This window comes from Ailuropoda melanoleuca, chromosome 16, assembly GCF_002007445.2.
Source record: "Ailuropoda melanoleuca isolate Jingjing chromosome 16, ASM200744v2, whole genome shotgun sequence".
Classification (NCBI taxonomy): Eukaryota; Metazoa; Chordata; class Mammalia; order Carnivora; family Ursidae; genus Ailuropoda; species Ailuropoda melanoleuca.
The window spans coordinates 76627278-76641831 of NC_048233.1; the positions used below are offsets into that span (position 1 = coordinate 76627278).

The 14554-nt window shown below is 37.2% G+C and overlaps 1 protein-coding gene and 1 pseudogene across 1 annotated transcript; both read left to right on the plus strand.

The window, feature by feature from the left end:
- The first annotated feature begins 2293 nt into the window (after positions 1-2293).
- LOC100471403 (olfactory receptor 4C15) lies at positions 2294-3225 on the plus strand. The gene is given in 2 exon segments (XM_034645999.1): positions 2294-2735; positions 2738-3225. Coding segments are annotated over 2 exon segments (930 nt in total).
- Positions 3226-11212: 7987 nt separating this feature from the next.
- On the plus strand, positions 11213-12127 carry LOC100470148 (annotated as a pseudogene).
- Positions 12128-14554: the final 2427 nt, after the last annotated feature.

Sequence of the window (14554 nt, forward strand, 5' to 3'; positions counted from 1 at the left end):
GTGGGGAGGCAAAATTCCCAAGGTCACAGCTCAGGAGATGGTCCATAGTCCCGTTTATAGCCATGAGGGCCCCTAAGCAATCTCTGGTGCACCTCCAATGTATTAAGGAGTATGGCTATCAAGAAAGGGTAGACCTTTGAATCTTTGGGAAAATTTGGGCCCATGATATGTGTATTCATGAAAAGTTTATAATAGTTGAACATTTTGAGTTTAAGAAGCTATGTTATGATATGTTAGTCCCACCTACACAAATTAATTATACTGAACAGTTAATAAAATTATCCTCAAGCCCCATCTCTTTTTTTCTGAACTGCTAAGTTGATGGAAAATGATGATGTTATGGATTTTAAACCAGATTTTTAGGGGTGCTTAGGTGGTGCATTGGGTTAAGCGTCTGTCTCTTGCTTCTGGCTCAGGTGGTGATCTCAGCGTCTTGAGATCAAGCCCTGCCTAGGGCTCTGCACTCAGCGTGGAGTCTGCTTCAGATTCTCTCTCCCTCTCCCTCTGCCCCTTCTGCTCACATTCTTTCTCTAATATAAATAAACAAATCTTTTTAAAAAAGCAAACTTGATTTTTTATTTTAAATTTCATATAGTTATGTCTAGATACTTATTGAAAATAAAAGTCTATTACTTTTGAATGTTCACTTCTTGATTTTAAAATTATATTAACATGTGTGTAAAAATAGGCAGAGTTATTACAAATTTTTTGTTTTTCTCATTTCATGTATTGTAAAAATGCTTCACCATTCATGTCCTCACATTAATTAGTGTTTTACTGACAGCAACGTGTGCTATCAATTTGTAATAGTCTGATGTACAGAAGCATCCTCCCATTATTGACTATGTTAGATATTTCTAAGTTTTCACTATTATAAATGACATGACATCATCTTCCATTCTAAAATTTATACCACCCTATTTTACTTTTAGAATAATCTTTAGGGAGGGAGTTACTACCAGGAGGAATAAAAACATGTTTATCATTCTAAATAAAATGCAAAAACATTTTCCAAATAATTACATGAATGAAGCTGTTTCACTGCAATTTTAAAATTACTATGTTTTTAAAACCATGACTATAAAAAAATATTTTATCTTATGATGGATTAAAATTTCCAGCTCACTTTGTGTTTGTCAACACTGCTTTCAAATAATACCAAATTGTTGCCAATTTGTATCTGTAAGTAATTAGGCCATTATCTTCTAATTCTACATCTGTGTCCTTTATCAAAGGGCCTCATCCAAACATGCACAAGGGAAATCAGAAGGCTTGAACCTCTACAGGTGGATGGAGAATTGAAAGGCCACCCTGACCTGCATTCTTACAAGAAAAGGAAGGTTCTTGTTCCTTTCTGTTGACATGCTGGGAAGGACTTGGGTGTTAGAACCAGCCTTTCTCTGTTAACATCCCAGATCGAACATCTGTTGTTAACCTTACCTTTGTATGCATGAATTTCCTACCATTAAAATACAGATAAGACCTAACATGAACTGTTTTCTGGAAACTAGACCCAGAACACTTTTTTTTTTTGGGGGGGGATTATTTAACTTACATCATGGCCACACTCTGATATACACATTTTTTCTAAATATCTCGTCTTATTTTAAATGATGAACGAAAAACAAAACAAAACAAAACAACTCAACACATGGATACTTGTTCTGTGTTTGTATGGAGGTTTCCCATGTATCTTTCTCTTTTATAAGGAATGAATGAACCCATCTTAAAGGCCAAGTTCATTTCAGATGTTTAAAGACATGTTTGGAGAGTAGCTGTAATATGCAAGTGCCTCTTAACCTGGATGTTATTCTTCTTCTGTTTGCAGATCAGGCAAACTGCTGGCAGGGATGGCATGCAAATCCCACCTGCTCCCATTCTGTGCTCATGGGTGGACATGAGGACTCCATTGTAATGCTCCTTTCCTCAGAACCCTTCTCAGCAGTTCACTCCAGGAAGCCATTAAGTGACTAGAGTTGGCAGTTGAGATAAAGTATTTCTCCACAGGTGGATACCTCCATTCCCTTTTATTGGATCTCTGGCTATTTTAAAGTATTTAATAATACTTTTTCTGCTCTTCAATTCGGCCTGACCTCCCACTACACCTTCAACAAAATTTGAATTTTGTGTTCTTAGTGACACTAGAAACACAGAAGATAATTTTTCATGTGGACGCACCAACTTCTTAATGACTACTGTATCACTTTACACTGGCCTGAGACAAATTTTTCTTTCCCATAATTGTAGACTCTACATGTTCCTTCTGGCAGCTTTGAGATTTTCCTTGGAAACCATGCAAAACCAAAGCTTTGTAACTGAGTTTGTCCTCCTGGGGCTTTCACAGAATTCTAATGTTCAGAAAATAGTGTTTGTTGTATTTTTGTTTGGCTACATAGCAACTGTGGGGGGCAACTTGCTAATTGTGGTGACCATCACCAGCAGCCCAGCACTCCTGGGCTCCCCCATGTACTTCTTCTTGGCTTTCCTGTCCTTCCTGGATGCTTGCTTCTCCACTGTCATTGCCCCCAAGATGCTTGTGGATTCCCTCTATGAGAGGAAAACCATCTCCTTTGGAGGTTGCATGACCCAGCTCTTTGCCGAACACTTCTTTGCTGGGGTGGAGGTCATTGTCCTCACAGCCATGGCCTATGACCGCTATGTGGCCATTTGTAAGCCCCTCCACTACACAACCATCATGAACTGGAGACTCTGCGGCATTCTGATGGGTATAGCCTGGATGGGGGATTTCTGCATTCCATGATACAAATTCTCTTTACTTTCCAGCTGCCCTTCTGTGGCCCCAATGTCATTGATCACTTCATGTGTGATTTGTACCCATTACTGGAGCTTGCCTGCACTGACACTCACATCTTTGGCCTTTTGGTGGTCGCCAACAGTGGGTCTATCTGCATCATAATCTTCTCTTTGTTGCTTGTCTCCTATGTTGTTGTCTTGCTCTCTCTGAGAACCCATAGTCCTGAAGGGCAGCGGAAAGCTCTCTCCACCTGCGGATCTCACATTGCTATTGTGGTTTTGTTCTTTATCCCCTGCATATTTGTGTATGCACGACCCCCATCTGCTTTCTCCTTTGACAAAATGGTGGCTATATTCTACACCATCCTAACTCCTTTGCTCAATCCTTTGATTTACACTTTCAGGAATAGGGAAATGAAAAATGCCATAAAGAAAGTGTGGAACAGACTAATGGTTTGTAGTGACAAATGAAACATTAAATTTTTAAAAAAATTGTGAAGAGTAAAAGTCAAATTTTCTAGAGAAAAGCCTTGTGTGTTTGGGCCTCTTTCATAGGAGCTAATGTAATGGAAAAACAAAACAAAACAAAAACAAACAAACAAAACCCCACAAAAACAAAAACCAAACATCAAAACTGAAAACAAAAACACAAAACCCAGTAATGTACAGTCATGAAAATATTTTCACACTTAGATCACTTGTCAACTTTGGTTTGGTAATCCAGTATCTTCATAGTAAATTAAAAAGAGTTGGAGATTATGTTTACTTAAAATCTAAGATTCAATAAAAAATTGTAAAGAGAAATTACCCATCAGAACTCTTGCCACTCATCCCCTGCTTTGGTAATTCTTTGTGGAGTAATGACAAAAATATCTTAGAGATTAGAAATAGAAACTCTCACTATTTCAAGTGAAAGAAGTTTATGCATTGGGCGCTGATCTCCATAATTGATGAAGACAACAGTCGGGACTCAAGTGTGGAAGAGATCAAGCATTCTCAGAACCTGAGTTGTAGGTGTCTCTGTATCATATGACTATGTTCTGAAGAAGAGCAATCACACCTTGGATTTCATGACTCCAGTTACCCATCTACTCATATTTATTTTTAAAAATTTTCAAAAAATGTTATTACTTTCTGATAGCTGATATAATTTATTCAGTTTTCTTATTTTTAATTTTTTGGTCAGTCTCCTCTCATGGACTATAAGCTCTAGGTGAGGCAGGGAATTTTTTTTTCTCTTTTTGATTCATGATGTATCATAATCATTTAGAACAGCCTAATGTAGGAGTTCAGTAAATATCTGTTGAATAAGTGAATAAATGAGATATCTTCCCATATTCACATTTAAGTCTATCTTGAACATCAACACACTGACGTGTCAACTTTGGCAAAGGAATGTAGGTATTACTGATATTAGATCTTGGTAATGGTAATATATATATATATATATATATATATACACATACACACACACACACACACACACACAAATTCAAATAGAAAATTAAGCCATTGTTCTCTATGCACTTTCTCATTCTTCACTCTCTATCCCTTCTTTCATTCCCTGCAACAACAAATCTTGCTCTCAGTGATCTGACTTTTAATATTAAAGTATTTCTGATCCCATTAAAATCATTTATTGCCTGTATGGTGACTAACATAACATATTAATTAAAAAATCATGTATTGCCTCCAATTTGCATTGTATTAGTTGGGTTTATCTAGCCAGAGTTTCTGAATTATTCATTGGAAACCTTACATTTGTAAGATACAACTTTAAATAAGCAGAGTTTAAATCAGGGGCCTGATTGATGCTAAGATGAAGAAAGAGGTGGCTCAAACTAGTACAAACCTCAGTTGGCATTTGTTCTATTTCCACAGTTTCCATGATGGAATGAGCATAGTCAAGTGTATTCAGCAAATCCTGGCATTGCTTTGGCAGAACCTGGAATCCAGATGTCATCCAGTCCTTTGGTCTACAAGAAATTTAATGAGCACTAAAGGCCATTTGACTCAGAGATTGAAGAAACTTCAGGTGATCATTGACTCGGCTTTTGGCATGTGGCCACTTCAGGATCTCCTTGGAAACCACCCTCCAAATTTTTCCCAACAGAACCGAGGAGCTTAATCATTCCTTCAGATTTAAGGAGTTCACTTAGGGCTTTTGGATTGGGAAGTTTAATGCAGGGTTCATTCATTCCCTGTTCTTGTTTTCCAGGCCAAGAAATCTTATGACATTACTGTGCACATCATATGAATGTAAAGGAGATTTAGACTTACACTTAAGAGATGTGGATTCTAGGCTCAGTTCTGTTAGTAATTAGGTGTGGGAACTTTGTGAGGTATTTCACTTCTCTGATTCTCAATACTTCATGTTAAATTAGGATTAATAAAGACACATAAACATTTCTTCTGTGCTTTCTCTGAGCCAAGGATTCATTCTTTTCCTATGTTGTATATTTTAAGATTTACAGAAATATTTAAAAAAATTTTTTTTATTATGTTAGTCACCATACAGTACATCCCTTGTTTTTGATGTAAAGTTTGATGCTTCATTAGTTGCGTATAACACCCAGTGCACCATGCAATACGCGCCCTCCTTGCTACCCATCTCCAGCCTATCCCATTCCCCCACCCCCTCCCCTCTGAAGCCCTCAGTTTGTTTCTCAGAGTCCATAGTCTCTCATGCTTCATTCCAGAAATATTTGATAGATAAGGTCTTCATATTCCCATTTAATTGATGGGGAAGCTGGTTTCTAAGACCTTAACTGGCACACCGAACTCCTTCTTGAGGATTCTTCCAGTCCATTTGTAATAAAAGTGGCCAGGTGTCAGGGTGTAATTTTCTCTTAGATGTTTCTATGAGATACTAGGGCTTGTTGGTTACCAGTAGACCTTTCCCGAGAATGCAAAACATCGTGCAATCTTTTGTGGGATCCTCTCACCTCCATTCTTGTCTCCACCTTCTGTCCTTCCCCTGTACCCTGCATGGCTCACCTTGCTCCCATTCAACGTGTCTAGCAGACAGTGGCACACCTGGCAGATGATTCTTGGACCAGAGTGCTGGGTAATAACATGTTTTGCCATGTGAAAGTAAGCTGTAATGCAATCTACATCATCTTTAATAGCTTATAACCATTCACAAGCAACTTTCTCTCTGATAAGTGAAAAGGCACATATCTTTTTTTAAATATTTTATTCATTTACTCATTTTATTTATTTATTTATTTATTTATTTATTTATTTATTTAAGAGGGAGGAGAGAGAAACCAAGCAGGGGGAAGAGCAGAGAGAAATGAACAAGCAGACTCTGTGCTGAGTGCAGAGCCCTACACAGGGCTGGATCTCATGACCCTGAGACCATGAACTGAGCCATTGTCAGGAGTCAGAGGCTTAACTGACTGAGCCACCTAGGCACTCCAAGAAGGTGATGTATCTATAAAAATAAAAAGAAAATGCAGAAGACCTATGTTCAAAAAATATTTCCTTTTTTTTTCTCCTCTCTTCCTCTCTACATTGACCTAGGAATATAGGTAAGATTAGGAATGGGAGAACTGAGCATTAATGTTAATATACAGAAATAATTCAGGTGCCTGCTTGGCTCAGTCAGTTGAGTGTCTGATCTTAATTTCAGCTCAGGTTGTGATCTCAGTGTCATGAGACTGAGCACTCTGTGGGCCTCTGCGCTGGGCATGGAGCCTGCTTGATCTTCTCTTTCCCCCTCAGCCTTTCCCCTCAGCTCCTGTGCACTCTTTCTCTCTAAAAAAGGTACAGAAAGAAAGAAAGAAAGAAAGAAAGAAAGAAAGAAAGAGAAAAAAAAGAAAGCTTATTACCAGTTGACCTTTCATAAGAGAAAATTGGGAATTAAAGAATGTGAGAAACTTGCTTAACATCAAATAGCAGATAATGGTGTGTCCAGTTCTTATGTCTGTCTACCTGTCTACTTCATCTATCTGAGCCATAACCTGGCTTCAACAACTTTCATGCTTCTCCAAGAGATGGGCTTAAGCAAAGCCTACGGAGAAGTGAACAGATTTTGTCTCCTTCATTTCACAGTGAGTTGAAGCTAACTAATTGGCCCCAAAGCATGTGTTTGCCCATGGACTATCTGAACAGGGTAGCACATTGGACATCCTTTGGGACTGGGCTGGGAGGAATGGTTTTCCTGGAGGTCCTGAGGCTGGAAGGATGCCTTAGGCATTTTGTTTAACTTGTGTGGTAATTGCTATAAATATACAATGCTGTTAGAAGGCATCAGTTACCTCCTGTGCTTTCCAAAAGAGCATGTCTGGGAAGAGAGACAGCTTCAGAGGCATTTCTCTCTCAGAGTGCAGGGATAAGGTTCCTCCATAAAGTTTTGAGTATCTGAATTAAATTTCTCTTTTTCATGACCATCTCCCTTGCTCCAATCTAGACCTTGTTGTTTTTGTCTGACTTAGTGCTTCTGGGGAGGAACTGTGTAATGTATTGCCACATGCAGAGTCCCTCTTCTCCATAAATCTCTACATCCCATCACCTCTTGTGATAAAAACAATGATAAATCTCAATGAAGTATAGTTTGCATGTTTTATTCAGGCTTACTATGACTTACCTTCTAAGTAAATTGAAGTTGAAGATATGAAAAAATTTTACTATATTGGAAATCATCTATTTCATCATAAGCAAAGAGGTAAGTTTTCAGTCTGTCTGAGATAATTTCTTCACCTTGCCTCTGCAAGACTGATCTGATGGAATGTATACTCAGAGTGTCTTCTAACAAATGATGATGTTCCTGCACACTGTTTCTACACATGAAAGGTTGAGGTGGTCCAGAGCTCCCAAGCCTTTCCTGGCCTCAGCACAAAGCTTTCCTACCTTTCAAATCACCTCTGCTTAATGTAGGGGTGGGTAGAGCAAGAAACTTCAGCATGGCATTGAGGCCAACGTGGCAGAAGTTTCTATCTTGGGGAGTCCCTGATTTGAAAAGTGTTAGGTCAGTGGTGATGTTTCTGGGATGGATTACAAGAGAGGAGGCCACTTTCTACACACTTGGGATCTTAAGACCTTTGTTAACCCCTTGCTCATGACCCACAACTGCAACTTCTGTNTCAGCATGGCATTGAGGCCAACGTGGCAGAAGTTTCTATCTTGGGGAGTCCCCTGATTTGAAAAGTGTTAGGTCAGTGGTGATGTTTCTGGGATGGAGTACAAGAGAGGAGTGCACTTTCTACACACTTGGGATCTTAAGACCTTTGTTAACCCCTTGCTCATGACCCACAACTGCAACTTCTGTCTGGTTTTGAGGTGAGGGATCGTGTTGTGGGTCAGGAAGAAAGAAGCTGAACTCTCTGATGAAAACTTGGACCAAATGACCCTCTTCACCATTTTTAGCTCACCTCTCTTCTTTTGTATGCCTTTCGTATCTTATTCCCTAACACATCTCTCCCTGGTGTCTGCTCATTCTCACTCTCCTCTCCTCTGCTCTGACTCTATTCTGTCTTTGCTCTGTCTTCCTCTTCACTGTTATTTATTTGGGTATCCAGGTTTCCCCTTAACTCACCATGCAGTTTACAGAACCTGATTTTTGGAGTCAGGAATGAGAGTTAAGGTATCAGTTGGCATCCTTCTCTGATGGCTCAGGATTTGTCTTCTCTTGGATGCAATCTACATGATGATAGGGATTTGATGTTTATATGCTGGGGAGGGTGAATGCTAGAGAGAGATGCTAGCTGGTAGCATCCCATTCTAGTTCTAGCCTGCACTCAGAGAAACTTTATATATCACAGGTAAAACTCTGTAGATAGATTTCTCTGAACAGAAAGCAAAAGGATGCACCTACCTTGTAAGAAAATGTGCAGGTCAAATGAAATAACGAAAGAGAAATTTTGTTTGAATGACATTTGAAGATTATGGAAGAATAATAATATATAATCTATGATCACCTTATTCAATTGTGTATTGTTTGTATATATTATATATATATATTATATATATATAATATATAATATATATATAATAAAGCACATTAATGTAAGAGGTAGAGGCATAACCCTTGACCTGGGAAAATCAAGGGAAGATTATTGGTACCAATATAATTTGAACTGTAACATTTCAACAGGTAAAAGTAAAAATTAAGGATTAAGAAAGGAAAAAAGCGTCCTCTATTACTGCTATGTCCCCCTAAATCAGGGAGATAAGACAGTTCGGGCATATCAGCAAATGATGACTGAATTCAGTGATAGAAATCTGAGTGGTGGTATTGATTGCACATAATGTATACATCTTTTAAGTGCTACTTTCTTGTCTTAATGCCCCCAAATCTTTTCTTTCTTATTTAAAATAAAACAAAATAGAACTACATCACCTGGCTTTCATGGTTGTCTATTATCTGCCCCCAAATTTCTCTGTTACTACCTTCTAATTTAATGAGAATATAGTTTCTATGGAGATCATCTCTATGTTAAACTGAAGCTATGTATGTTCCTTCCTCTATTATATTTTACTGACTCTTCTCACCTAACTGCTTCTGTCTTCACAACCAAGTACTTCTTCCCTTTGGTTCCATCGCATTTTAGGAATCGAATGTTCCTTTTTTGTTTTAAGGTTTTATTTATTTTTTTGAGAATGAGAGAAGAAGTGGGGGAAGGGGCAGAGGGAGAGAATATCCAAGCATACTTCTGCTGGACATGGAGCCAGATGAGGGGGTGGTGGTGGGCTTAATACCAAGACCCATGAGATCAAGACCTGAGATGAAACCAAGAGCTGGCCAATTAACTGAATGAGCCACCCAGTACCCTAAGAATCTAATGTTTAAAACAAAGTAATCATTATTATTTTTTTATTTTCTATAGCTGTCAGAGATCATTGGAGCTGCCCATCAGAGCTTGTAGTTATAACATCTCTAGTTTATCATAATGTACTAATATTATTTAAGCTGGATGGCAAATAAATTTTAAGTTTTATTTAGATATGGAATTTTATTTGGAGTAAATGGTTGATTTGAGTCAGTATTTTTAAAATGTATATTTTACTTAGGGAAAGTCAGTATAAACTTATGGAAAACTTGAGTTTAAGAGAACTATGTTGGAAACTTCACTTAAACATATTTAAAGCCCTTACTTCATTTTCTCATTTTTGANGCTGTCAGAGATCATTGGAACTGCCCATCAGAGCTTGTAGTTATAACATCTCTAGTTTATCATACTGTACTAATATTATTTAAGCTGGATGGCAAATAAATTTTAAGTTTTATTTAGATATGGAATTTTATTTGGAGTAAATGGTTGATTTGAGTCAGTATTTTTAAAATGTATATTTTACTTAGGGAAAGTCAGTATAAACTTATGGAAAACTTGAGTTTAAGAGAACTATGTTGGAAACTTCACTTAAACATATTTAAAGCCCTTACTTCATTTTCTCATTTTTGAAACTTCACTGACCAGCCAATTTGTTAACAAGGGACCTTTGTACATTTGGATCCAAAATTCACTTGGTATTGTTACATAGAGTTCTGTGTAATTCTTATGTAATTAATGATCTTATCTAGAGGAATGTTATCCCTCCAAATTGTTGTAAAGAAGTTGAGGACATATTTCTATGCCTCGTTACACAGATTGCAGATGTGAGTATGTACTTAGTACATATTGGTGACTGATTTGATGGTGTTATTGATTCAGTGAAGGATTGATGATTTATCAGAAAAAAAAGAGTTTCTCAAAACTCATACTCAAATATATTCTAAATCATTTGACATCAATATTAAAAGGTACAGAAATTTTGTAGACAGAATAAAGATAAATTGTAGTAATTTCTTAAACTGAAGTAATAGAAGATAAAATTATGGCCACCAGGAACCTGAATTGGCAGAAGTAATTTCTTCTTCAAGCATAATTGAAGCAAGATATTCAAGAGTTCAGGAATAATAGGTGCAAACTGGTGTCCAAATCAAGAAATGTGTTTTTTTTAAGAGAGAATCTCCTAGTGTTTATATATTAAAATTACATAGGGATATAATTTTTCACCAATTGAGCTTAATATACATTATATCCACACACACACATAACTATATACTTAATTGTGTATCTATTAGAGTGTCTAATTGTCAAATGAAGAAAAAGCTTCAAGACATTAAAGTGATCTGATCAAGATCATACAGCAAAGTCCTTAGTTCTCAGAATTCGACAGAGCTCACCATTGCTTGAGAGCTTTGTTACCTCTGAAAATCTCGGTCCACATAGGAAGACCTTCAGTTAATGCTCACAGTTAACGCATGCACATCAGCATCAAAAAATTAAAATGAAACAAAACAAAACAAATTTCCCAAGTGATTATAATATATGAAAACCTAAAAGTCATTGGTTTATGTGTTGATGGAATTAGAACTATGAAAGTGTAATTCTGAATCTAATTTCACCGCTACTGCCAGGTCACTATTTCCCTAATTTTCTCTGCAGATGAACAATTTACATTCACTGTAACCATGGAATTGAATAGCAGTGTGAATGAGTTCATTCTATTTGGGTTGACACAGAATGTGCTAAAGGAGAAAGTTGTGTTTGTGGTCTTCTTGTTTCTCTACCTTGCAACTCTGATGGCAAATTTACTTATTATGATGACTGTACGATACAGCCGGACACTTGGGAGCCCCATGTACTTCTTCCTTTTCCACTTATCCTTTTCTGATGCCTGTTTCTCAACAACCACTGCTCCTAGGTTGATAGTAGATTCTGTATCTGAGAAGAAAGTCATCTTCCTACAATGAGTGCATGACCCAGATTTTTGCAGTACATTTCTTTGGGTGTTTGGAGGTCTTGGTGCTTGTCTTCCTGTCCTTTGATCGCTATGTGGCCATTTGTAAGCCCCTGCGGTACACAACCATCATGAGCCAGCAAGTCTGTGGTACAATGTTGAATGTCGCCTGGGTGGTATCTTGTATCCATTCTTCTTCACAGATTTTCCTGGCTTTGAAACTACCATTCTGTGGACCCAATGTTATTGATCATTATTTCTGTGACATGACACCTTTGCTGAAACTTGCATGCATGGACACTTATAGAATCAATTTACTCATAGTTTTTAATAGCGGGGCTATCTGCATGGTAAGTTTCATAGTCCTGCTTACCTCTTATATTTTCATCTTACATTCTCTGAATAACCAGAGTGCAGAAGGAAGAAAGAAAGCCCTCTCTACCTGCACATCCCACATTATCGTTGGTTATCTTATTCTTTGTCCCATGTATATTCACATATACTCGCCGTAACTACATTTCCAGTGGACAAGATGGTGGCTGTGTTTTACACTATTGGGACACCTGTGCTCAACCCTTTGATTTACACTCTGAGAAATGCAGAAGTGAAAAAAGCCATGAGGAAGTTATGGTGCAACAAACTGTGACTTGCAATGGGAAAAAAGAGGACTCCAACTTCTAATTCTGTAACAGTTTAATAAAATTGGATTGACAGAAAAGAGAATATGTTTTCATCCCAACATGGACAATTGAATCCTCTCCCAGTAGGGAGTTTGGAGACATAGGTAGAATGATCACAGAACACAGACCCATTTCATTTTGGGTCAATATCACAAAGTGCCACAATATCAATTACACTTGTATTTGTGGGAAGATAAGCCCACTCCTCCCTTCTGCTCTGTGCACAGCAGCTTCTGAGTCAACTTCTGTTGCGTCTATAACTGTACCTCCCTAATTTCTACATTATTCTGGTTTGTGTTTCTCCTTCCCATGTTTCTGACCTGTCTTGTAAAATGTCCCCTAAACTTGCCTGATGTATTTTGTTGGCAAATCAGGTTTGACACTATCAAATCTGGATCTTATCTTTTCTGGCTAAACTGTGAATAGCCCAAAGTCACTACAAGAAACTGATGATCCCACAGGAGCACACACACCAACTAATTAAGCCTCTATTTGGTGCTTGTCTTCCCTTTGTAACATCTTTAAAAATTGGCCCTTTTTTTGACTCTTAAGCATGTAGAAGGAGATAACTCATGACCTTCTATTCAAATAGTATAATTTAGTTATAACAAATATATTCATTGTATTGATCCACAATTTTTATGTACTTTAATATCTTTCTTCTCTGTTTATCATGTTTCTCAATATTTGTCCATATTCTTAGTTTCATATACATTCGTAATATAAGTCCATGGGCATTTCCCTAATTCTTGGTTGGTGAATTTGGGACAATTTTTTTCCGATCCTGAGAGTTATATTATAAAAATCAACACCTCATGGATAAGATCATACATTCGAAAAAAGCTGACAGAAAAAAACATAGCTAACATTATAATATTTCATCCAAAAAGGGAAATGCAAGGAACTGTTTCACTGACTAGTGGATAGGATTGCTTGGTTGCCTAGCATAGCATGTACACTTTTGGGTTGGGAGAAATGTTTCGGCTATCACTTCTTGAATTCTAGCTCTATTAAGCAAACTTTGCATGGTAATTTGGCTTCCTATAGAGATTTTCCTCTCTGGAGTGAAAAGTATTGACTAGTGACTAGAATAAGCACTTTGGTGTTTTGATTTATATTTTTCATGTATCTCATTAGATTTACATTCTAGTTCAGGTACTGTTGATGAATGAGTGTTGACAACAGCAGCCAGTCCCTGTGAGAGTGGGCAATGAGTCTGTCTCTGAGCATAAATATAATCAAGACTATCTTCCTACAGATCTGGTGACTGAAGCTTGGAGTGTGGCAGATGAACCCATCCAAAGCCACTTTGAGAGGTTTTGCATGAGTATGCCTCCTTGAGGATAAAGTTCAACCTTCAAACTCTGATAATAAAAGTTTGGAAGATTTATTTAAAGATCATCTCCTGTACCGGAAAATCTCTCAAAGTACGAATCCTATAGGGGTACCTGGGTGGCTGAGTGGGTTAAATCTCTGGCTCTTGGTTTCTGCTCAGTTCATGATCTCATTGGTTGTGAGAGTTAGCCCCATTCCAGGCTCCCTGCTCAATAGGGAGTCTGCTTGAAGATTTTTTTCCCTCTGCCCTTCCCTCTGCTCTCATGCTCTCTCTCTTCCTCAAATAAATAAATAAATCTTTTTAAAAAAGTACAAATCCTGTAGATAATGAGTCAGGAATTTCTTTGTTGATAGCATAAGCATCAATAAGCTACTTGCCTTGCCACCTTTGCCACAAATTTATCCTTGCTGTTAATTACTATAGTTTTTTTATGTATAAATATGCATTTTTAATTTTAATAGTCAATGAGAAAGTAAGAGGAAATGAACAGAAATTTACATATAGCTAATGAAGTTAAATAACATAAAGGTATTTTCCTTATAATTTCATTTTAAGGTAAAATTTTATTTATATATAGGTATTTTATCTTTTTTAAAATATTTTTATTATATTATTTTAATTGCTATAGTTAGTATTGCTATAGAAACAGAGGGAAGAAGAGAAAAGAGGAGAAAGGAGAAGTAGTAATGAAAGGGAGATTATGAAGGAGGGAAAGCTTTTAGCCTTGAGTTTTAGGAACCTCCACTAGGAGAATGTTTGTGAAAGATCATTGATGATCAGGAAGCCTTTTTTTTTCTCTATCATTTCTGATTGGCTGAGAGTTCTCTAAAAGTGCCTGTATTTAGGCAACTAAAGCTCAGAGGAAAAATTTCATTTTATAAGTTATATTGAAAGTAAACTAAAATCAACGGATTTCCGTGGCTTTAAATACCATCTCTATGCTGATGACTTGCACATTTAGACTTCCATCCCAGATCTCCCTCTTGAATGCCAGACTTGTGTATTCAACTACTTGCTTGATACCATCCTTATGTATCTAACAGAAAACTTTATATTT